Genomic DNA, 26,843 nt, shown 5'->3' on the forward strand with positions numbered 1-26,843 from the left:
GAGACAAAGTTCATGTTCGTGCAAGATGTTACTATGGCAACTATGATATGAAGTCATCTCCCCCTTCATTTGATCTTCAATTCAATGGTAACAAGTGGGCTACTGTGGAAACTTCAACTAAGCATGAAACGTCTTATGAAAACACATACGTTTTAATGGAGGATGCTGTGAGTGTGTGTTTGATCCAAAGCCAACCCAATCAAATCCCCTTCATATCAGCACTTGAAGTGAGGAGTTTGGCTTCAAAGCATGCATTGTTCTCATCAAGGAGGAGCACTTATGTTCCCAGGCCTAATTATCCATCTCCAAGGCCTTACTATGTTTCACCTTATGATCCATCTGTTAATGTTCCACCTTATGATCCATATTTGTATGCTCCACCTGTGACTGCAAGGTAATTTTCTTGTTTCTATTATGATTTGATGCTCAGCAAGGTAATTTTCTTCTTTCTTTTATGATTTGATGCTCAATCTGCTATCCTCACCACCTTCATAGTTGATCATTAAGATTAACAAACTCTCTGCTTATGTTTCAGTGAGGGAGGGACGCAGCCGTCGAGTTACAGTGCAACCGGGAACCAACCTAGCGGATACGCCTATAAGATCTACGTTCCTGCCGTCGTCTTCATCGTCGTGGTAATTGTTGTGCTTATCAATTATCATTCTCCACAGGAGAAGAACCCAAAAAATTGCGGCAATAAATGCAGGTTAGCCACCTTGATTTGATTTAAATTTTAAACACCCAAGCATGCTTTTTATGTATATGGCTACTCTGATTTCTAACACTTTAGTTCGCTATTTTCTTGTATTTGTGCCCCCATGACGCAAAAGTGTGTGCTTCACCACAACCACCACCACCACCAATGTCTCCCAGATACAGCTGAAGGTGGAAATGAGAAGTGTTTTATTGACAACTTGAAGTCCAGGAGTCAACTGGATCCTCTCCGGGGAAATAGAAATTGAAGGGAAAGAAAACATAGCTGCAACTCATTTGATTTTCCAATCTGGTCTTTTCTAACCAAGCTACACCAACGCCTGTCTGAGCTCACAAGCTGGTCTTCTTTCCACTTCTCCTAGAAAACCCAGCCAATCTTGTAGAGGAGCATTTTATATCATTAAGAAACGGAAAGATATAAAACATGAGATCTAATGAGAAGAAATAACGAATACATCAGCAGCGTTCGCTCCTTTCTACTACTCCTACAGTCTTTGTAATATTAGTACGTGCACATATCATCCATATGATTCTGTAGCCCATTTTTCCAATTCACAATACAAAAGAAATTTTTGGGTAAATATTACCCCCCCTTACTTACCTCCCCTTTTACCTAGCAAATATATCAAACACTTTCCCTCGGTTAATTTTCTCGGTTAAATTTAACTTTTACCGTTAAATATTTATCTAAAACCCCAAACTATCCGTGACTAAAAATATTTTTTATTTTAAACCCTAAATTATCGTAATCAAGTAAAATTAAATATGAAATTAGAAAGAATGGTATGTTGATAAAATTAAACACGTACTACTATTTTGGGTTTTTTTTAATTGTTTGATAAATTTAAAATATATATATATATATATATATGTTGAGCTTTTAATAATTAAAGATAATTTGGGTTTTAATTATGTTGTTTTTTATTTTTTTAACTATTATTTTAATTGAGGATAATTTAGTATTTTAACTGTTATGGTGATTACGATAATTTAAGGTTTAAAATAAAAAAAATTTAAGCAAGAGTAATTTAGGATTTTAGAAAACTATTTAACGATAAAAACTAAATTTAACCGAGAAAATTTAGGAGGTGTTTAATATATTTGCTAGGTGAGAAGGGAGGTAAGTGATATTATCCAACTAAGAGGGGGTGTAAGTACTATTTGTGCAGCCGATAAAATTTAGGAGGTGTTTAATATATTTACTAGGTGAGAGAGGAGGTAAGTGATATTATCTAACTAAGAAGGGGTTGTAAGTACTATTTGTCCAGCTAAATGGTGGAGATAAGTGATATTTATCCTAAAACCTTTTCGTATTCTTGAGTGGCACGATTTGAAGGTAAGGTATTCCAGTAGGATTTAGACTCTTCTTTCCTATTCTGTCTATGCTTCATTCCCTTACTCTATAAATAAATCGCCTCCATACGTTCTAGGTCACAACATCTTTGTATTTCGTCTTTGCTGAAATCACACTGGTTCTTTACTATTTTCTCACAGAGACTGAGACAGGTGCTGTTGAAGAATTTTTGAGATTTTTTCTGTTACAATGTCTTCTGAGAAGTTGGTTTTGAAGAGTTCTGATGGTGAAATCTTTGAAGTTGATCAATCCGTCATGTTTGTATCAGAATTCATCAAGAACATGGTCGAGGATGGGGTTTGTGGAACGATACCGTTACCGGACATCAGTTCAAAGACATTAGTCAAAGTTATTGATTACTGCAAGAGATATAGTAATGGATCTACGAAGAAGAAAGGGAAACAAATTATTCTGGCAGGGGAAGCAGATGGAGACGAAAAGAAACGAAAAGCAGAAATAGATGAAGAAAGGAAGTGGGAAGAAAAATACTTGAAAGTTGATCAACAAACGATTTGCGATCTCATACTTGCTGCAAATTTTCTCAACATTCCAGGATTATTGGAGTTGGGCACGGAGAACATAGCTAGCATGATAAGGGGGAAAACGGTTGAACAGATACGAGAGACGTTCAATGTTGAAAACGATTTCTCTCCTGAAGAAGAAGAGAAAATTCGGAATGAAGCTCCATGGGCTTTCCAGTATTGATCCAGCTTTGTTCTATAAAAGATCTAATTAGAAACACAAGATTAGAATTAGGTTTAGAGAATTAGGTTTTTGCACTGAGCGGAGCAGTGATTGTATTGCTCTAGCCAGAGAAAAAAGTGCTGTTTCGTTAGCGTTTTGTGTGTTTTTTTTTTTAGTTTTTTTCGAATCTTACTTTCCCATCAACAAAGTTGTTTTCTTCGGAATTTTTTTTTCTTATATAAATGAAAATTTATTTAAGGCTATGAGAAATTAGAGATCTAGACAATACAGAATTGTTTTGAGTGGTATTTTTTAGTGGTGTGGTTGTGGGTAAGGGTGTTGTTATGAATAAAATTTGTACCGGGTCTGCCTTGGTTCAATCTTCAACCTCGATCAAATACAGCTCAACCACGTTTGGGTCATAGATCCCGGTTAGCCCTGACCCCAAGAATATGGAATTGTAGTACAGCAGCCAGCGAGAAGATGTATGTAATCTATACATCTCTTAAGCTTGTAAGTGTTCAACAGAATTAGGGTTTCACACCCTACAGCGATCAAAGGCATAGAACCTTATTGCATAGCATTTCTTTCCATGCCAAGGGTATTTGGTCATAAAATCATCAAAACTTTCTCACCATTAACGACTAACAAGGAGTGGGAAGTGGGTTTATTTATTATAGTAGAAAGCAGAAATACATGTAAATACGAAATACTGATGGGCATATCTGAATTCTCAACTTACTAATGTACCTTTTGCTTCAAAAGTCATCTTCTTCTGCATTTGACCTAGAAGGTCCAACTCAGGGCATCAGCTAGAACCTTTTTTGCAGAAAAATGCTTCACTTTATATACAGTGGGAAAGATTTTGTTTAACTTAGACAAATGAGCTGTACTAAAGAGCTCCCTCTGGCCAAGTGCCATAAGTAAATAGAGTTACTTGGGCCATGTAACTTGCCATCTCGTCTTCTGTCTATTGCTCTTGCTCTCAAACTTTTTCTCCCACTTACTATCTCATTCTGCAAATCTTCCCACACCTCCAGCATCCTCTATTCACGCTTTTTCATTTGGTCTTTTGGCCTCAGCAGTGGTTTTTGTAAATCTAGCACTAAATTTTGCACTTTCCATGATCATCAACACGACATTGTCTAACACTTCGCTTAAGATCTCACCAAGAGTGTTGCTGTCTTTTCTTAATTCTCGCAGCACCTGAGATATTCCAGTATGACGGGTGCCTACACTGTACAAAATTAATAAATATAAGTTTTTACTGCAGAAACACAAATAATTACCATCTAGCAAATATGTAAAGATCAAAACCGGGATCCACGAGTACCCAATATTATCATCTTACGAACATGCTTGCTCAACATTGCACCCAACAGATCTGAGCAGAAGGCTTCCTTCCAGCAGTACGACTCATAGTCGTGAACTAATCACGAACTGTATTGAAAACATAACCAAAATATGTTGGGTCAAAAGTGCAACTTATCTATGCATTCATCAAAGAAAAAGAAAAAAATAAGGATTACCTGTTTTCCCCAGGACTTCCAAATAGACGAACTACACACTGTTCTGCTGGAACTAGAATATCGCATCACAACGGAGTATGGCATCATCAAAATTCTCATGCTTCTCCAATTTTTGGTTTTTCAGTTATGTTCGTATGCCTGCCTGCCACAAATGCCTACATATTTTATACATATATTTCTTAGAGTCTCCAAGCATTGAAAATTTTAGCTACAACACTATACAGAAATACTGTACGCATCAAGAGATTGGATTCCTCACTGACACGTCTAGATCTTCATTGACATGTCTATTTCACCGAGCCTCTTTCAAGACAATGCCCAAGATCATCATGCCATTTGACATGTCTCTGAAAGAACGAATCACTCAGCCATATCTCTGAAAGACAATGGCTACTTCTTCCTGCCTACTTGCAAATAGGTCAGCCTGAACAACTCACACCATGAGAAGGTGAAACCAAACTGCTGCACTCTCTTCAGTATTTCAGAGGATACGAATTTTGATTTGGGAAATTTTCAGCCCTGTAGTTTATGAAGAACATCACCCCCTATTGAGTGAACCTGTATCAGTCAGACCCCTCGCTGTTAGTCGATCAGAGTAAGGCGTAGAAAGGCAAAATTACCCCCTTAACAAGAATGAACTAACTCTGCATTTTCTTCTTTCTCTTTCTGTCCCTTTTAGATAATGTTTAACTTGCCACTTCTGATCAAACGTTTCTTTATTTTGCAAAGTGAATGAAGATCCAAAGCTAGGAGTGAACGTTTCTCACAGCCCACACAGCAGCAGCATGCAGTGACATGCTTGCAACTCGCACCATCCCTTCCTTGGGGAAGATACCTCTTACTGCTTCTATACGGACCCAAATTCCAAGCATGTCCTTTCATCCTCGCAAACCCAATGGCTAACCCAATACCTCAACAATTTCAAGCAGCATTGCGGCTACCCTCACCACAACAGTTTACCGGTGCTGTGTTTCCTGGGAAACAGCCTCCCTAAATAGTTCTCCCCATCTCTAGGCCAACAATCTCCTACCATTCCTATCTTATAAGGGCCTTCAAGGGAGAAGTTCAGACTGAGCTCTGAATCAGTGGAGGTTGGGCAAATGCACAATGTGAAGCCTGCACCTGTATCAATTGTTATAAACCCACCAAAGGAAAGGCCTCATATCTCATTGCATCCTTGGCCAGCTTTGTTACCAAATCCACCAAGACCAAGACCAGGCCCCAACCAGAACACCCGTACTTCCAGGCAATGCACACCAAGTGGCCTCTCCCAATGCAAATATAGCTGCTTCCAGGAATATTGTGTTGTTTTCTGCAACAAATCTCCAGTACCAAACTAACCATGATAACTATAATGAATTTGTGCTAGGGCTTGTGCCTCCCACCTCACATGGCTTGCAACAATGGGTTTGCGGGTGGCCTGAGCCAGAGATGTGGAATCTGGAGAGGAGTCCCGACAGACTCCCCCTCATATCAACCTGGTTGGAACTTTCACATACCCAGAAATACTTATAGCTGAAACTCTAGACCAGATCAAATCAAGGCAACGGAATTCTGGATACAGGGAACACGGTAGACATGAGAGAAACTGGCATGAATGAAGGCACTGAATCTCCATATGATATTCACTGCATCTTGGATCCTCAGTTACAGGTAGAGAAATGTGTACCAAAAAGGAACAAAGAGAAGGAATCGTGAGTGAGGTTGTGAAATCAAACTGCTGTACTGTCTTCAGTATTTCAGAGGACATGAATTTTGACATCTCATCCTACTCCATCAAGTACACAGTAAATTCAGCAAGGTTGGTGTCATATAATCATTTTGGTCTCAGCAACCTCTTTTATCCATGCTTCATGGCAAGTATCTGGCGCCTACAGTCAATTGTTAGACTGGATTAGTCATCAGTGTAGTGTCAAAGTTATGAAACCAATGATAATATATTTTCAAAATTAAAAAAATAATAATAATAAATGGTAGTACTCAACAAGATCCCTGGCATACCGCATACTGGTATAAGTAAAAATAGAGGCTTCCATTCTAAAAGCAGCAAGTATAATTCTTTGGTAACTGAATAAATAATAAATAAAAACATTACTTCCGAACAAGCAAACCAATAAACCCAACCTTTTTTAGAATGTAACATGAAGTTTGGAACAGGCACATCAGCTAAGGATCTTCACTTCTGAGTTATTCATAGTAATTGAAAACTACCAACGTATCCAAGTAAACAAGATAAGCACTTAAGGGAAAATGTTCACGAATATGGGGCTGAAATAAAGAGAATCGAAATTTTAAAAAATAAATAAATAAATAAAGGAGAAGAAGAACTCACCACATAATTAACTTAAAAACTAAACTTTGGAATAAGAAAATGATCAGCCTTTAAAACAGACAGAGTCTACTAACTTAAAACAGATAAAAATGGACGGTTAAGTACTTTATACAACTTGTTCAATTGAAATAAACCAAAAAACACTCAAAAGAACAGAGTGGAAACAGCATTAAAGAATTAGGATACAAGTTGGCCTGATGTGTACATCGTTCCTATAAAGGGACTGTTTCAAGTTTATTCATTGGTGTCGGCATGGAGATCAGCCTACTGCAGCACCTATATGGATGGATTTAAGTTAAACAACCAACGTAAAAACTCCCAAAGAAACAAATGAAACCAATAAAAACAACTAAGCTGCACTACTGGTGGTGCCCCTCATCAAAACAACACTCTGGCAATGAGATAGCCTCTAAGCTCGTACTCGACCCACATAAGTGCTACAGTGAGCCGATGGTCCTCACACTCAAGCTCCTAAGTATCCTGGTCAAAGTCCTCACGGTCTTGCCCCCCAACATAATGGTTTCTTTAGGCACATTCCCAAATAACAAGTCCAAATTCTTGGCATTTTAAACACTAGAGCTGACAAGTTTTCGAGGGAGAGCTCCCAAAATGCCTTTACCCTTGTTGTCAATCTGATGTTGTGGGTTAACCGGGAGGTTAAACCTCCGAAAACTAGATTGCTTGAGCTGGAAGCTTTTCAACATTCCCACAAATACGGCTCAGAATCTTGATGATCTATCCAGCCCCCAACCTGGCCCAAAGAGGGCCCAAGCCACCCATGAGATACAGCTCAACTAAGAGGGGCCAAATCCATCCAACGGGTAGATTGGTCATTTCCTACCCTTGTATTGAGTATAAATGGTGACCAAGTCCAGTCTAATTAGTTAAGTAAGTTTTATTTCCTAATTCGGAGTCCTAGTGGTTGAGTAATTGTGGTATTTATTTGTTCCCATTTTGGTTTGAAATTCTAGACTGGCAAGAGTCTTGTTGAGTTGTTTAAATTAGGAAACAGTTACTTCCTTAAGAGTCTTATTTGAGTTTGTTTCAAATTAGGAAAGAGTATTTGAGTATATGATAAAACCCTTATAATACCTTGGAAAATTACTACAAAGTTGCAAGAATTAACAAGATAACACTGGTCTCTATGGTGCCAGTCACCCCCACACCCAAAAGTGTCCCTCAGCCTATGGCTGCCCAAAATCTCTCATAAAACATTCCCCCCTCTCCACTCACTTGTCCCTCTATTCATAACCCTCAACTAACCCTAATTCTCTCTTTCTCTCCTCCACATGGCCTCATCCTAGAGTCCTAACACTACCGGCCCCTCGAAAATCACCTTGTCCTCAAGGTGATGGAATTGTTGAAGTTTAGTCATGTGATGGTGCTGCATAACCATAGTAATTCAACATCATTCTCTCAGGCTGAATAACACATCCACTGCCCAAAATCAGACTTGGAGCAAAGCACTTGGTCTGAATTTCCCCCCCCCCCCCGGCAACAAAATTAATCCCCATCGCACCACTGCAACCCTCACGGAGCCTGCATGCCATCTCGATTCTGCGAGGTTGAAGACGATGAATTTCTGGTTCGGTTTGATAAGTGCTTGGTTCTAGTTGGTTTGGGTTTGGTGTGTTGATTTAATGGTAAAGAGAGGCAATGGTTTTGGTGTAACAAATTGGGCCAAGCCCATAATAGATGTTTGAAATGGGTGGGGTCCCAATACTCACAACCATGGGTCAAGATAAATGGGTTGGACGTTGGTTTGATGGGCTGGCTTGGGCTTTGGGTCATAAAAATGGAATGGACAAAAATATGGGTTAATGAAATGAGATGGGCTTGGGGTTAATAAGATAGGTGGGGCCCAAGGTGGGTCATTTAAATGGGTTAGGCTTAAGCACTTAAAATCGTGGGTTAAGAAATATGGGTTGGATATTGCGTTAATGAAGTAAAATGGGCTGGGGTTTAATGGAATGGGCTGGGCCCAAGGGGGTTTCTTGGGAAAACTCATGGCCTAATCGCTGAACTTGGATCTCTTGGGCTCTAAATTTGATACTATGCATAGGCCCGAATTAAAAGATCTTTGGCCCTTAATGTCTGAACCAAACTCATGAACCAATCTGGGGTGAACCAAACCAACCCTAACAACCCTCAAAAGCCATCGTCGTCTTCTCCACTTTCTGCAAATAGGAACTTCAGCCGTCGTTCGAGTTTTCCTCCGATTGCCTCTGGTCTCCCTCGAATCTCCTTCTTCTTGCAGGCTTTGGATATGGCGGCCAGATTTCTCGTTGTTGCATCTTTAATCCGGTAGGCATCAATACCTGAAACTCTGATTCGCTTCTTCTCTCTTCTCCCAGTCTAGCATGGAACCACCGTGGTAATCGACCGATTGCTTCCGGCGATGTCACTCGGCGTTCTCTCCATCGGTTTTGCTTGGTCTCCTAGTTCCACCACTCCATTAGCATCCCTAAGTTCTTCCTGGTTGCTGTCCAAAATCGAGTTCACGTCTACCGCCTGACTCGTACCGAAATCAGTTTGCAAGGCTTCTCTGAAACCCTTCCAATCAAACACCAGCCAATTTCTCCGGTAAACCCACTCTAACGCTTCTCCATCCAAATGCTCGAGAGCTATTCCGAGCCAATATTCACACTCAATTTGGTGTTGCCGAAAAATTGCTCGACTTCTATTAACCACTCATGCGCCTTTCCATCACCAAAAAACAGTGACAAAGCCATTTCACCTCTCGTTACAGCTCTGATGCCAATTGATAAAACCCTTATAATACCTTGGAAAATTATTACAAAGTTGCAAGAATTAACAAGATAGCATTGGTCTCTATGGTGCCAGTCACCCCCACACCCAAAGGTGTCCCTCAGCCTACGGCTGCCCAAAATCTCTCATAAAACATTCCCCCCTCTCCACTCACTTGTCCCTCTATTTATAACCCTCAACTAACCCTAATTCTCTCTTTCTCTCGTCCACATGGCCTCATCCTAGAGTCCTAACAGTATACTTAGAGTTGGCTGACTATAAATAGCCTAAGTCTTTCCTGTATTTGGCAATCTTGATCATTGAATAAACCAGAGCTTTGAGAATTGGCTTGAGAAGTCGCAGGATCCTGAGGGAAAACCTGCGACTGGCTATTGTGCATTGTTTCTTCAACTTCAAGGCCATCTTCACTGCTTCAAGCATTCAATCACAGAGTTTCTGCAAGTTCCTTCATTTCAAGAAAGTGGAAAACACCACCCAAACCCTAATCCTCACCATCTCTGTCCGCGACCATTACAGCACCCTCCCCACAATCCCAGACCCTAATAACAGCTCCAACCCCATCGCAAATCACCCCTTCCCCTACTGGACCAGCAGCTTCTAGCTCCTTCCCTAGCACCTGTAAGCCCTCCACCTATCCTCCCAGTTTCTGCAATAGCAGCAGCATTCGCCCTTGGTTAGCCCTACCTCCTCAGCCCCTCCAGACCCCAAACCCCCCCGTCCTAGGATCACATCTAACCCAGGAACACAGCCCCTGAATTCTTTGTCCCATTCAGCCTGTTTTAATTTAATCTGGAATTTTCTGCACTTCATCTTCTTCAAGAGAAGTTGCAGAATTTTCTTAGTATTCAGAAAACCCTAAAACCTTCATACCCCAGCCCTCTCTCCTCTGGACAGCATCTAATTTATTAATTTAGCAGTAACAGTAGTTCAGATTTACAAAACCAGCAACCCTAGACCCATCCTAAACACTAGCCGAAACCCTAGTTTACCCTAAAAACCCTAATTAAGTGTTGGACCCATCCAAGAAGATCCTGGATATCTAACCCTAAAATCTAGGGTTACGTCACTTAGAGTTCATTAAATTCAGCCATGTGCTTAATCACTGACAGTTTGCCTACTTCAGGGTATTCATGTTCAACAAACTAAGCCTACAGCAGATAGGCAAGAACTCCCTTTTAGCTTTTTCTTGCATCTAATCCCAAGTGGTCACTAGCTCAAGTTCTAAACTGTTCTCTCGGTACTATAATTCTTTGGTTATGGGTTGTTATTGATGGACAACTAACTAGCCTTGATTTTGATTTTGATGATAAAGATATCATTTCATTCCCTGGTGGGTGCAATCATCTGACATTACTAGCATCTAGTGTCTAAAATTACACATTGTTATCAATTCGTTCATGGGCAGAGACATGGATCTGAAGGTATATATTCAAGAATGGAGAAAGCAGCGGCTGAGATTTCACCAGGTTGCAATGATTTTTTGAGCCATGTAATGAACCAATTAACCGACTGGTTTGATTGGTCTTGAGTAAGCTATGATCAACTGTGTGGGCTAAGTTAGGGCTAGGATAGTGTCTGTTTTTCATAATTAGGTGACAACAATTAGTAACACGTAAATTTTTAGAAACTGATCGTGGTTTCTAATTCTGGTAAGCGTTAAGGTTGGAAGTTTCTACTTTAAAGCCTCCTAATTTTGATTCCTTACTTCATTTCATTCCAATATAAAAATACAACATTGAGGACCCAGGACAGCCATGGTGTTGTTATTTATTTTGTTGTCAGCATGCTGCTTCTACAAAAGTATTTCCTCGGTGTTAATGATCCTTGGACAGGGACCTATTGCTGGACCCTGGTGACTTCCAAGGTTCAAAATTCAAAATTTTGACCAACTCAATCAAAACACGGAAATTTCGGCAGCAAGTCTCGATGAGTGGTTTCGGCCATATTTTGATGGGTTTTTTATGTCCAGGGGTTGCACAGGTCCTACAGACACTTCCCCAAACCTTAGAGCCTCTAATTGATCTGGGGGTATTTTGATCATTTTTGTAAATTTCGTGTAGTCCTAGGTCAGGGTTCCATTGAGCTCAGTCAGCAAGGCTTAAAGTATCGTGTATCAATCAGGTGATTTTATGAGATGTTTCGCTTCATATTGTATTGTATCACAGATACATATCGATAGGCACAATTGAATGGAAATTATCAAAATACATAAGGTATAGTCTAATTCAAGCAAACAACAATAGACAGCTAATAAATAATCATTTTATCATGCACCTATTACTTAAACATGTGTACTTCGTAATCACCAACAAGACATAGCTAATAAGTCTCTGGTGGTTCGATCATTGCTCATACAAGTACAAGGTGTACAAAATGTACCGATCTAACCAAAATAAGATTTGAGTTCTATATTTACAATGTCATGTACTCTGACTACACAACAGCATTTGTTGACACCTTCCACAACTACCAGAAGAAGAAAGAGTAATACATAACACCAGGATACAATGAATAACAACTTCATAACTGATCAATGGAAATACTACAAGACATAGACCCAAAATCAAAAGGAAACAATTCAATAAGCCAAAAATAGACAAAGTTTCTTCAATGCTTGAGTTTTGACATGGTCTCCAATGAGTTCCCATTTTCATTATCTGAAATTCCTCGTCTCTTCAAGAGGTTGTTTCAAATACCAATACATAATGCTTGCGGTCAAAGTTAGGATCATCTTCTGGTTCATCTAGAGGACCAGACCAACATATTAAGTTTCAAAAGATAATTGTTCAACCAAAAAGCTTATAACGAAATAAATACAGATCGATTAAATGTTTAAAACATAATGGGTTAATTCAGCTACCCCAAAACATAACCCCCTCCACCCGTCTTCTACATTTTCCAAAACAAATCAAACACCCCTACCACCACTGTCCATCCCTCCACCCCAACCACATTTTCCAGTCAGTAAGCCTATTACAGCCAACTACAAATTAAATCACCAGCATCCCAGGGCTTCATGGAAGGACAAATCACATTGAACTTAGTCAGCATTTCGTGTGTTGTGTTATCATGAAAAGCTCATTGTTACACCTTTGGCCTCCTCTACTGATCAGCTAGGTGGTTTGTTTACCAAATCTCTTTTTGGAGTCTTTGGACTTGCCTTCTATAGGACTTGTTGTAAGTCCATCTTACTTCTTGTTATCTTCCTAAGTAGTTTCTGGATAGGTTTGTTCCTACTTTTTATCTAATTAAATTTTTCCTTTTTATACATAGGATTGTAAACTGTAATCCTCGAACGTAAGTATGACCAAGGGTTGGGTTACAACAACCGATTCTGTTCCATTGTCTTCTTATCATAATCCTCATCATGTAACTATATGCAAAATACAACGTGGATGCATTGAAGCATGAGACCAAAATGAAGCAAACAATAATCTATATATTTCTTAATCCTGGCATCAATTTGTGATATACCTTTCGTGAATGTCCAGAGCCTGTTCTTGCAGTAGTGGGAGGATTGAGCTACAGCATAACCAAAAGTTTCGTGAATGTCCAGAGCCTGTTCTTGCAGTAGTGGGAGGATTGAGCTACAGCATAACAAAAGTTTCGTGAATGTCCAGAGCCTGTTCTTGCAGTAGTGGGAGGACTGAGCTACAGCATAACTAAAAGTTTCGTGAATGTCCAGAGCCTGTTCTTGCAGTAGTGGGAGGATTGAGCTACAGCATAACCAAAAGTTTCGTGAATGTCCAGAGCCTGTTCTTGCAGTAGTGGGAGGATTGAGCTACAGCATAACCAAAAGACTTTCTGGTTGGTCAAAACAGATTTATGTAGCCAATAACTTGAAGTAGAAATTAAAACAATCAAAAAGGCATACAGAAAATTCGACAGCATGCCCAACTAGTTCCCAGCATGTAGACAATCATAAAAACTTCATCAAATGAGTCAAATATTGGAAGGATATTTGTAAAATTGAGTTTCTATACTTACTCTAGAGAAGACACCATAAAATTCTATTTTGGAATGGAGATTATTATTACAACAATTTCATGAATTAACGTATCCAAGCACAAAATAAAACCATGGAATCTTAAGTAGACTGCTGGAGAAGATAAGAAACTACATCTCTATTTCAAATATATTAGTAACTTCATATTGCATAGTGGGCATTAAATGCATCAATAATAAATTAGCTCAAAATTGTGTTCTAGCAAAATTTCAGAACTGAGGCTACAGATCTTGGATTTCAGGCCCTCATTCACTTGAGGCTACATTACCCGCTCACCCCTTCTTGATGGATTCTGATAAGATTTAATCAGAACAGGCACGGTCAGAGTCCCATTGAAGGTGAGGGCTGGGAATGGGTCTCTTGTGTAAGGCAGAAATTTACTTATTAATTCCAACGTGGGAACCTGTTCACAGCACCAGTATGATTGGAAGTTGCAGGCCTAAACCAATAAGGAACTGAAAAAAGACACTGACACCTCCAATCACCAAATCTGTGATTTAAATTTAGAAAATCCTTAGCTCTTACACTAGTATTTGCATGCCAACCATATGCTGAAATCACAGGGACTGGGGGATGCATCAATTTGTTAACTACTACTGAGTGGCAGAATCCATGTTGGGCTGTTGAAATCGAACAAGGGCTAGCTCTTTAACTATTAATAAAGTCCCATAATATGATAAACGGAAAGAGAAGGGGAGGAGGTGAAAGTATCCTCTGTTTATCTTAGCTCTCTATATATTGGATAGAAAAATTATGAAGTTAAGCAAGCATGAGAAACCTATCAGCTTATCTATTGACATTGAATAAGCCTCAGGGTCTCAACCCAACTGGGGATGATGTAATATTTTGCAGCAGAGCTTCAATAAAATTACTATGCCTTTTTAAAGATTGAGCGTACCTGAAGAAATCAGTGTGAGCATAGCAAAGTAGACCTGGGCTTGACCTTGAGAATCTGATATTGATATGATCCGCGGATGGAGATAGAAACTGAGGTTCAATTTCGAAAACAGTGGAAGAGGATTGAGCAACAATGTGAAACGAGAAACCCTTCTTCCACATACTGCAACTGGTCACGAAATCTGAAGAACCCCTTTCTTCCCTCTTTTTTGAAGTATAGTTTTGATACATATCGGTTGTATTGATATGTATATGCTCAATTGCTCATATCGCTGTCGGTGCAATACATTTCGATACATTTGATACACAACGTTAGCGTACTGCGTGTTCTTTAAAAAAAAAAAGCCATGCATCGATGTATCATATCGTTTCGCACCATATAGACCAATATGTATCATTTGTCTTGAATTTACTTAAGATTAACTTTTTTAAAACTAAACGTCTCGGTGTATTGTACCATCGTATCAGACAATATGGAAAAATATTTCTCTAGTTGTATCAATGGCTACGATACCGATACGTATCTGGCGATATGAAACAATACAGGCCAATACTTTAACCTTGGTTGTCAGGATCCTAGGTCCTTTTTTTTCCTTCTTATTTGGGTCATTATTTTGTGATTTATTGAAGAGCCCTTGTCTAGGTGTGAAACACGACTTTGGAGTCTTTGGAAAGTCAACTAGGGTTGGGAAGAGGTTGAATAGGGGCGGTGGGAGATTGTAATCCTAAAATAATTTGAGGTTGGGTTGAGGAATTAAAATTAGAGTTTAGGATTTCTAGAGGTTGAAGATGAATTGCAGGATGAGTTCCTCGATGGATCCATCCCACAAACCGTGTACCACTGCATCTATCTGATCCTCTCCTCTAAATGGTGGACAAAAACTTCCCATTTAATGATGTCCAACCAACTATTCAGGCAGTCCGCTGCTAGGAATTTATAGGTGTTATTGTCAGTGTGAACTAGATATCCCAAACTAGGGAATGTGCCACTGTAATCCCTGTAAGAGGAGAATGGATTAACTAGGTGTGACGGATATCCAAAGATGGAGTCCACAAATGATGCACCTGCTCCTGGTCCATCCTCATACCCACGTGCAGACAGACTAGTAGCAGATGACCTCCCACATATCCCCCATAACCACTCTCAAAGTTAGGGCCACCAGCAACTCCACCATATGCTCCATAAGGTTTTGTCTTGGTTTGGCACCAATTTGAAATTTAAGCCGGAACTTGAACACTTCTGCAAAATATTGCAGAACTTAGTCGAGTTTTGAGCATTTTAAAAAAGGTCCATTTAGGTCGGTGCAAGGGAAATGGTCCATCCCCGTCAAAAAACTAAAGCATAAAATTTCGCTATAGAGGTTTCATCTCGGGTTGGCAAAAAACAGAAATTTCAGTCAAAACTTAACACTGGTGACTCCTTGAGGTGGGAAACCTAGAAGGTCCCTCTATATAACTATTATTTTGCCTTTGGCGAGTATTTTAGAAGATTCATGCCTGCAACCAAGACACCCAGATACTGCCTTCTCTGCGATTACTTAGTTTCTGGTTTTTTCAACTAACCTTCCAGCCCAGTGAAGCATCGCCTTTCACCCATCTTTTGAGCACACCATCCCCACCCTAAGCCTCATACTTGATACTTGTTTCGACCCATTCTGCCCAGTAGATTGACTACTACAGGAAACAAAGCCATCCCAAACCCTGTTGTTGGCCTACCTGTTGAACTTGGCAGAGTACCAGTTGCAAACCTGTTTTAGATTATAACCCAAACTACTCATACCCTATTCTATTGAACTGAACAGTTCTGATGCAGATACGCAGCCTTGGACCCTATTCCCGAGCTTTTTCTGCATAATAACCCATAATACCCAAACTGCTCCTGCCCTATCCTCTTGAACTGAACACTTCTGATGCAGATACATGGTCTTGGACCCTATTCTAGAGCTGTTCATAATAACCCAAACTACCCCAGCCCTATCCTATTGAACTAAACACTTCTGATGCAGGTACTTGGCCTTGGATTGACCCAAACCCAGCTGAGATCCCATACCAAGATGTACCCAATTAAGTAATGGATCTAATAGACTTTAAGAAAATTGTGTCTTTTTGTTTATTTTATTTTATCATATTCATTTTAGAAGTTGGATTCGAAGAATATTTCGGTTTTAATTCTTTTAGTTTCCTTATTGGGTCAGTGTCCTAGTTAGAGAGAGACTTATTTTAGGAGCCAAATAACTTCCTCAATGTATGACGCAAGGTCTCACAGAATAAATCAAGTTTATGGTTTGCGGGCTGTGGTGTCACGTCCACTCCACCCCCCCCCCTTTTTTTTCCTTTCTCCAATGCAATTTCCCCTTCGCCTTTCTTTTCATTGTTCTACCATAGCACTTCACCCTTGGTTGGCATTACTCATCCAGTTTCCAGATTATTATTTTTGGGACAGGTTGGACCTTCAATTCTGTCCTACATTATGTAGGAAGAAAGCTAATGGGAAACAAGCTTCCCAAGGCCTCTTACCTACCAGACATGACAAAAACATAAGATGTTTTATGTTGCTGGTTCGGATATGAACTGTTTTGTGGATTGTTGGCTTTGGAAACTCATGAAAGTTTGATAGATGGGCAAAAGTAGTATCCTGTCTTGACTCTTAGAAGACAAGGAATTTCTCCATTTGGATATAATGGGTAATAATGCCTTACTCATTACTAAGACAACTTTATGAAATGGACTTTTATACTAATCAATCCAAACCATCGAGCATCTTTTACATATTAAGCTACAAATGTTAAGTGTAGATCTTTCGTTTTGACCTTTGGCATACGGTTCTTGGTAGCATGGAAACAAATCTAGGTTTCACAAGCAATCAACAGAACCTTAGGGGAGTTTAAAAGACAGCAAGCTTCGACAGGTTTTGACAATTTCGACCATGTTATGGAGACTTTGATAATTTCCACCAGTAAATACAAAACTTGACCGGTTTCAGTAGGATCGACCAATTTTGACTAGCCCATCACGTTTGGGGTCAAAAGATACGAGGTTACAGAGTGGGTTCAATCAGTTTTAACCAAACTATGGTTCTTACTTGGAAGACTCAGTTTTGTGCAATTATTGAGATTATTTATCAAGCCTATTTCTGAATGAGTAGTAACATCTTATGATGACTCAGTTTATGCCAGATTGCTCTCTTAATAGGTTGCCATTCATATGTTGCCTAGTCTCAAGGCATAAACAGCAAGCCTTGGCCCTCAGTGCAATGGTAAAGGTAATTGTAGATTTGTAGCCACTATCAACAAATAGACAATAGAAGTATTGGTGAACCCCGTCAAGGGAAATTTGTCGAAGAGCAATTGATGCAGCACAACAAGTCAGTGTTCACAGCTATTATTCTTCCTATTTGGTGGGCCCTAAGTCTAGCTTGCAAAGAGATTAAATAGGAGACGCTGTTTTGAGTGGAAGTTCTAAAGATAATGTAGAATTTTATTATTTATTTATTGGGATAATTATGTACAGAGTTTTAACTTCGTCATCGGTTTTAGTTAGTTTTAAATTGCCAATAGTCATACTAGAGTTAGTTTCTAACAATAGCAAGCCTACAAAAGTCTCCCTCCCTCCCTCCCTCCCTCTCCCTCCCTCCCTCCCTCCCTCCCTCTCCCTCCCTCCCTCCATCTTTTTTATGTAGCACTAGGACGAGTTTTTTTAAGGAGAGAAACTGAAGCAATACTATCAGTCATTGTTCACGCTACTATAACATGAACAGTAACATAGCAGATTATTCTTCCTACATGGGGGGCCCTGAGTCTAGCTTGCAAGGAGATTTAATTGCCAAGAGTCTTACTATAATTGTTTTCTTATTAAGGCATACTCTTTTATTATTTTAACACTAGTAATCAGATTATTGAGGATGAATTAAAGCTTGAACTTTGTATATTTGCAGCCCCCCCCCCCCTACCTCTCCCATCTTCTGAACTTCTTATGAGTGCTTTTCACACTCTTCTCCTGCTACTACTGAGACTTCCCAGATTTCTTTCTTGTTTTCTTCTTCTCTATTCTGTCCCCCATTAGCAAGATGTGGACAATAGGAAATAAAGGCTGTCTCAACAAATAGATTATAACAGATTTACATTGTCCAATATTTAAGCATGAGTTATGAAGTATAACTCATTAAATGGTTACCTTATGATGGGTATCGATAACAGCTGCTTTATAGAATGTGGTGCCACGTAAATCCTTTAAAACATGTCTCCCAGTAGGGAAATTTGGCACACTGGAAGGATTGATTCGCTTTGGGAAAGGAATAACTGTGACATATGCAGCTTGTACTTCTCGTCTTCCTGTAAAGCATATAAATTATCAAACAGATGAGGTTTTTAACTCCAACAGTGGACAAAATAAGCAACAATTAAAATCCCAAATGGTAGAAATCGGGTGATCTCTTAGTATCCTAAATACATGTTTAACTTTCAAGAGTAAAGTTATTAGCGCACATCATCCAAACATGCATTGGACACACTTTTAAAAAACCATGATATCATACAAAGGCACATCTTGACCAACTTATTTTATCGCTTTTAGCTTAGAAGTTCCTGACAGCATAGCATCATCCTTGTTCTTATAAATTGGAAAGATGAATTGTTTGTGACTTGATTGGAAAACCATTTTATTGCAAAAAACAGAAGAAAGATGATGTAACCAGGGTTGGGCCCAAAAAAAGAACCCAAAAACAACACTTAAAGCTGACCAAATACCCCAGGGGAATTTTGGTAATTTTCCAAGCCCCCTTTTGGAGCTCAATATGGGTCTTGCCTAATCCCCTCGATCCAAGTCATGGATGTACTTTCGGTTTTCTGTTTGAGAGTTAGTAGTCCGTTTAAAATTGTTGGGTTAGTTAAGTGTGGATAACATTCTTTATCTAGAGAGGATCTTATCTTTTAGAGTTTGTTTTTATTTGGAAGTTGTTTAGTTAAGTGTCCTAACAAGATTCCAATCTAGGGGTTGTGAACTTGTAGTAATTTAATTCCTTTTTGAGTGTAATAGTTTAGTGTTGGGATCTTCATCCATTAAGGACTCCCAACCCAAGTTTCTTTTATTTTAGGCTATAAATAGCCTCTTCTTGCATTGTAATTAGAGAATTGACTGGGAGAGTCGTGGGAGCCCTAGGGGTGACCTACGGCTGGTTTTGAGCCACTGTTTCTGCAATTTTCCAGTTTTTTCTCCTTCCTCTTGCACTCAAGCAACAATTCCAGCAACTTTCTCAGCATACAAGTACAGGCCTTCCCCCCACCCCTTCCCTCTCCTACGCAACCATTCCCATCCCCCATCCTGCTGCCGCACCAAACCAGCAGCCCCTCTACCTCCTGTAAGCCCTAGAATGTCCTTCCCCTTTAGTTCCCTGCAACTCCAGCCCCTTCCCCTAGCCACCGTTACCTTCCCCCACTCACCTCTTCCCCACGGCTTCAAAATCCCAACCCTATAAGGATTCCCCTAAGCCCTGCTCTGTTTCAACCCATTCTACCCTCATTAGAATCGCATAAGCCCCTAGGTGTCATCCCTACTGTTATTTACTTCCAAACAGCCCTGCAACCCTAACCTTAAAAAAACCTGCACTTCATCTTCAACCTTAGAATTCTGCAGGATTTTTAAAAGTTTCCAGAAATCTGATTCTGTTAAAGTCTGATCAATTGGACCTCAATCTAGTTGAAAGGACAGCAATATAAGTCAGTTCTATACAGCAGAATCAACAGGGAGAGCCTTCTTTCACCCTAGCTGAATCCATTCAAACCCTAGTTTTGTGTTGGTTCTTACCTAAGGAGATCTTGAAGATCTAAGCCAGCCCCTGGGTTACATTAACACACATAACTTGAATATCTAAAAAAAAATCTACAGAGATTGCTGCTTTATTCCTCCATCATGGTAAGAAACAAAAACTGTCCATAATACCTTCAATTGTCCCCATACATAGCAAAACCGTTACAATACTATATTCATGCACTAGCTTCATGAAATGGATCTTCAAGAAACTGAACATACGATTTCAAATAAAAGAAAAACATTGCAAGTAGGGAATGGTCTGTATCTTAAAGCAATACAACGGTGAAGAGTGGAAAAAATGATACCCTAATGGTCAATTCCTTGGAAATGCTCCTAACTTAAGAATTGGCGCCATGTGCCAAAAACTGAACCAACTGATCACATTTAAAGAACAACTAGCCTAGCCCCAACTAAACGGGGTCAGCTACACAAATCCTTGCCTTTTCAATCAGCTCTATTTAAGGTCAAACTAGACACAAGGCCTAATCCATGCAAATCCTTTCTCACCACTTCTCCAAGTTACCTTAGGCCTGTCCCTAGCTCTTCTAGGTCCTTCAATTTGGATTACATCACTTCCCCTTACAAGAGCACTTAAAGGCCTTGTGACTTTCTCATAGTTTACCATTTATCGGAGCTACTCCCAAACTAGCTCTAATATGAACATTCTTATGTTAGCTTTCCTAGTTTAGCCACTCATCCATCTTAGCATCCTCATTTTTGTTACACTAAATTTATTTATGGCTTATGTCCCCCAAAAATAAAGTCTATTTATGTGATGCTTCTTAACAACCCAACACTTTGAACCAAAAATCAAAGCTAATCATTGTACAATCTTATAAAATTTACTTTAAGCTTTAAAGGAATATGTCAATCACACAGTTCCCAAATGCACCTCTCCACTTCATCCACCCTATTTTAATTATTTGGAAAACATCATCCTCTATATCGCCTTCTTAATTTATGATCGAGTCAAGGTAACCAACTCACTGTCAAGTTTTAGCTAGATTAGAACTACGAAAAAAGACTAAATTGTTATTAAAATTAATCTTAACCATCACCCACAAATTCTAGGTGCAAGGAGTACCCCTACACCTACGCCACACTGGATGATGCTGGTGTAGGAAGGAATCCCTAGATCCCCTACTCCAGAGGGTGTACTTCAGCAGCCAAACTGCATCGCCTTTCCTTTTAGTCTTGAGGCATTTATTGCATACACGGTACATATGTTGATATATATTCCAGTTTCAATTGTCGAGATGTTGGGACAAGCGAACCAAAAAATGAAACTTCGGAGCTTGGAAATGTGATTGCATATTTGGAGAGACTACTAGAGTTGAGCTAACGGCCAAGCATACTAAAGTAACTAAACACCAGTAAAATGATAACTTCATTGCACAAAACACCAGTAAAATGATAACTTCATTGCACACAAACAAGGGGGGAAATAACCATTTATAGTTCCACAAAAGTAACTTTCAGAAGTGAGGAACTGAAGATGTGCGTACAGTGAATAATTAAAGGAAGGGATGCAAATGGATAACCGAAATCTACTTTTGAATCCACATTTCTGTCCATTTAGGGGAAATTGAATCCGTTCAAAAACTAAGAGTACGCAAATATCGTAATATCTCTTTCCAGCCGTTTATTTGTCCAACCAATTAGTAATTTAGTTACCTTGTTGGATCTAATTCTTATTTTTATTAATTATTTAACTTAAGACAATGCGCTTATGTGTCTAGATTTTTCATTAAAATAAATATAAAAGAAAACCAATAATAAAAAAATGCAAGAAAATCAAAGAAAGAAGAGTAGAAGAAAGGAAGGTTTTAGAATTCTCAAATCTCAACCCTAACCCTTATCAATAAAATGGTAAGATGTTAGCAGGTAGTTGAGAATTCATATTCAATTTGTGTTCCTACCCATTTAAGAGAATTTGTATTATAAAAAATATAACTATCCAAAAACCACTCCATCTGACTGAATCTGTCAGAAAACCCAACAGGATAATATCTGAATCTGTTCGAATATAATAGGCCATTAATATCCCTAATTCAAGGTGTTCCATGAATATCATTCAATGGTTCAAACAGTAGTTCATCTAAAGAAGATTCAAGTAGGGAAAAATTTTAGGGTTACACCACACAAAAAAAATAAAGTTCAATACTTCCACCAAGGTTCAACAACTTGATTCCAGTATTATACAAGAACAAGAGAGAGATCTGATCCTCACAAAATAGAAACCCACCCTCATGCTATTATATTCTACAGTAACAGAAGACCATTAGGTTGAAGGATTAAGACTTTCAGCCAGGGAGAAATATCCCCAGACCTTATGGCCACCGAGCTTGACGATTTCAAGGAGATATTTCCATAATAAACTCGTTTATTTTGGAGGGGTCCCACATTAAAGAGGAGATAATAATGACTCATGCGAGTCCCACAGCCAGCATAATTGACAGGTTCTCATGGCCCCATGCCCAGTTACTCTTAAAGATCCATGTCGTTGACTGGAAGGCTGCTAAATAGAGTACTCTTGTTTCTTATTAAGATATTATTCAATTACTTAATACCTTTACCCTGGCTAGACAAACTTGAACCACATTGGAGGCCTAAACCATGAGGGGCTCGAGCAGTTCTTGGGTCCAGCAAGGGTGGTAGCTTACATAGAGAATGCAATATTGCATTTCTATAAGGGGATAGATTACGTAGATTTGCTTTGGTAGTTTCCCTTTTTTAGTTCTGGCATAATTTGTTAATTTATTCTTTAAATTGTTCCCATACATAGTTGGGTTTTTTTTTCTACTTAAGAACATCTTTTTAAATTCAACTTAACGCAACATTCATAGAGAAAACAGAATGACAAATTGAACGGAAGAAACTGTGTTTTGCTTGAATTGAGCCTGGCACAGATGTTCTCTGCAACTATAAGCATACCCCCTCCAATACTTGTCTTCCATTATGAATAAATTGGAGAGAGATGGCTTTGTTTGTTACAAGCAGCATGAACGGCATATCATCAAGAGGATGAGCAATAATTCTACCAGTCTTGATCCAACACAAGGAAATCAATGTTTCATTTGACAGAAAACGAATCACTGGATTCGAAGCTGTTAATAGCTTTAGAATGAAGTTGGGGAGTCCTAGCTCTAGAACCCACATCCATAATTTGCATGCTCATGTGTTCTCATTCCGAAACCAATTATGGCCAAATGAGAAAATAGCATACATTCGTTTGAGTCAAACCACTTTGATACTTCAGAAGTTCCTTGTGCATCCATGCTGATCTGAGAACAAACAATGGATTTGAATCTGACAAATCTTCAACTGAAATTGAACACCAATATATGTAAACTTTTCAGTTGGTGATGTATTAAACAAAAAATTTCCTTTATGAGAAGTTTTATAAAGGAATTAGCACAGGCCCCCCAGATCCACATCCTCTACGGCCATGAGGATGTAGAATTAAACCAAGGTTTAGATTCAAATTTAAAAATTTAAATCACACAACGGTGTGGTATTTACCCAAAAACACTTAGCATGCCATGGTTGCACGGCTGAAGGATGACTGACACACTTGTGAATGCAGATGATTTGAATCCCAACCCCCCCCCCCTCCACCTTTTTTTTGATAAAAGAGTTAGCACACCTTATAGTTTTGGCTCAGGTATTAACTCTTCATTCAAAAATCCAATAAATAAACTACTAAGGTTGTTTACACCCCCCCCCCCCTCCCAAAAAAAAAGAAAAAGGCACCAAAATTAAACATTTGCATGCAAACTACTCAAAATATTAAAATAATTGCAATAGTTATTAAAAAGTGTATAAAAACTTGTACAAATCCAAAAAGAAGAGGAAGAAATATAAAAATAAAGTCTGCAATAAAATAAACTATTTTTGCATTAATATATCTTAAATATGTAGGTAAAAATTGAAGGTAAAAATACTGAAAATCTAGAACATCAATAGACTATTCAATAAATTTATACTGGTGGCAAATAAATGAAGAAACATTTAATATATGGATGTGTGAATAGTGTTTATCTATCAGAGGGTCAAAATGCACAACGAGAGTGCCAAACTCTCAGATTCTCCTCGTAAGTGGGAAAACAACCAAAATTTATTGTATCCTTATTACATGAACGAAACAGTATTATGGGAAAAGAAATTGATACGTGCAAATTCATTAGCAAATAATGGTAGCCATGAGCCACCATTTCACAATAGAGTTTTAAACAATCATATATTTGGGTTCACGGGTATTAAATCTATAGCATCAACTACTAGCAATCATTAGAAATTTCAAAGATTTTTTATCAGGTAAATAGTTTCTAAATATAATCTTATTAATGACTGAGACACCCTTTTTAGTGTATGCAGATGATCCAAGTCTCTCGACAATCTTTACAACCTTTAAACACATACTTTATGACTATGCATATATTCATGAAGAAATCAGAGCCAGAAGATTGAGCATGGTGATCCGGCCAAATACACAAACAAATGACTTAGATAAAAGCTTAACATTCTTCTCGTTGTTATTGTGTTGTTTCTTCTTCTTGTTGATTTCCGTCTCCCTTTGTGCAATGATAGTTGGTCTTAGGAAAACTCAGCAGTAGAATGCTACCAATATCTTTTCCTTATATGTGCCTAAAATTTCATCATGGAAAAAATGTATAGTATTCCATTTCTCTTGCTCAATTAACAGGTTGTAATTGATAATGCATTAAATTTTTGCTCTAGTAATTATGAATTTTTATATCCTTTATTTTTGGTAAATCGCTTAGATTGAATGGGTTTCTCGCTTTTCAGTTACACCTCAATTCTAGATAGTTGTAATTGATGCAAAAAGGGCTTTGGTTGATGAAGTTCAAAACCTTTGCCTTTCCATACACCCTGACCCTGTAACATACCCCATAAGGACTGGAGTGAAGCATGACCAATGAGATGAACGGATAAAATCAAGACTAAAATAGTATATGGGCCAAGGTGTACAGAAATAACAGGAGGCTACACAATTTAAAGTCATCCTCATTAAGAAACTCGTTTTGTCATTTCTCCTATCAGGGAAAATGATTATGCATTGTAGTGTAATTCAAAAGTCAAGTTGAAATAAAATATTTCAAAATCTTGTAGATATTCTAATACTTGACCAAGACACTCATAACCCAAATACATGGTGTAGGACCTGAATCAGCCAACATAAGGGCCAGCACGTTGTGGTCAATTCTCGTGGGTAGCATTAGAGCAGAACCTAAATCCCAAGAATTGGACATCAAGGGCCCAAGGACATAACTGTCTTCAAAACAAAGGGGGAGAAAATGCCTTGACCTGGTGTGGATGGAGTGTATTAGGACATAACTGTCATCAAAACAAATTGAAGAGATTGATAGCATTTTGGGACTCTTAGGAAAGTCTGCAAGTTGAAAAGGGCATTATATGGGCGAAGTAATCTCCAACAGCGTGGTTTGGAAGGTTCTATAAAGCCATGGTCTCTAATGGCTACAAGCAGAGTAATGTAGACCACACTTTGTTCATTAAGAGATGGTTCGCACACTGCTCTACTCCTAGTGTACGTACATGATATCGTGATCGGAAGCAGCAGTGAGGGTGAAATTTCAACTTTCAAGATTTTTTTGGGAACTGAATTTGAAATCAAGGATACAGGACAGCTCAGTTATTTCCTCAGGCTGGAGATGGCATACTCAGCCAGTGGTGTGTGTCTCTCTCTCAAAGGAAGTATACTCTAGATCCACTTGAGGAAACTGGGACACTAGGATGTAAGCCAGCTAAAACTCATGTTAAGCCTAACATGCACCTGAAGGCAAAAGAAGGAGAGCCGGTTGACAAGACGAGCTATCAAAAATTGGTGGCTATCAAAAATTGGTGGGAAGTTGATCTGTCTATCTCATACCAAACATTACATTTGTAGTCAGCCTTGTAAACCAGTAGATACATGATCCCCACTCCTCGCACTTGGATGCAATGTATCTTATCTTGAGGTAAAGGCATATACAGATGTAGACTGGGCAAGGTGTCTAGATGATAGGAGATCAACCTCTAGATATTGTGTGCATGTAAGAGGTAATTTGGTGACTTGGAGAAGCAAAAAACAGGTTGTGGTTGCAAGGTCCAATGCTGAGGCCGAGTTTAGGGCAATTGCTCAGGGCATTTGTGGGAAGGGGTGGAGCCAGGATTGAACATTGGGGGGGCCAGACAATGAGTCGAGATCACCTCTCCGTCAAACGATCACTAATGTCTTTTCACCATACATATTATGTGGGACCCACTGTGGGTCCCACATCTAAATTATTTTATTACATTCCGACTTGGGATTCACATTAAAAATTTAGGTAAATTAAAAGGGGGACTTTATAAAAAATATATTGAAATAAAGCATAGAGGCCAAAATTGTGGGAGAAAAACTTTAAGAAATTATGAAAGAAAAAGGAGGTAAAGAAATTTTGGGAGAAATTTTAAGAAAAAAGATAGATTTAAAGTCTATTAACTAAATATGGGAAAACAGACAATTTCCATAAATTAAGGGGAAAAAAATCAATGATTATAATTAGATCGAATAATATTAATGGCAGAAATTCTAAACATCCAACTAATAAAACTTAAAATTTAAATTGTTATTAGTAAGAATCGAAACTTTATTAGAAAGTTAGGGATTCAAAAATAAAATTAAATAATTACGATTAGATCTGATAAAATTAATGGCTGAAATTTTAAACGAGATTTAAATTTCTA

General features: G+C 38.7%; 1 protein-coding gene and 1 pseudogene across 1 annotated transcript in view; one reads left to right on the forward strand and one right to left on the reverse strand.

Annotated features, from left to right (window-relative positions):
- Positions 1–2,173: 2,173 nt before the first annotated feature.
- On the forward strand, positions 2,174–2,834 carry LOC149023374 (SKP1-like protein 1A pseudogene; annotated as a pseudogene).
- The window catches only part of LOC149023375 (uncharacterized), a 29,225-nt gene continuing 5,163 nt past the window's right edge, over positions 2,782–26,843 (reverse strand). The window contains exons 5-9 of the mRNA XM_089143925.1: positions 18,459–18,616; positions 12,857–13,163; positions 4,282–6,152; positions 4,086–4,192; positions 2,782–3,989 (exon numbers count right to left, since the gene is read on the reverse strand). Coding sequence (XP_089000051.1) covers positions 18,487–18,616 — 130 coding nt within the window. The 3' untranslated portion in view covers positions 2,782–3,989; positions 4,086–4,192; positions 4,282–6,152; positions 12,857–13,163; positions 18,459–18,486. The remainder of the gene's footprint in view (positions 3,990–4,085; positions 4,193–4,281; positions 6,153–12,856; positions 13,164–18,458; positions 18,617–26,843) is intronic.

Source organism: Hakea prostrata, chromosome 2 (assembly GCF_041222555.1).
Source record: "Hakea prostrata isolate BN-2017 chromosome 2, UWA_Hpros_2, whole genome shotgun sequence".
Lineage (NCBI taxonomy): Eukaryota > Viridiplantae > Streptophyta > Magnoliopsida > Proteales > Proteaceae > Hakea > Hakea prostrata.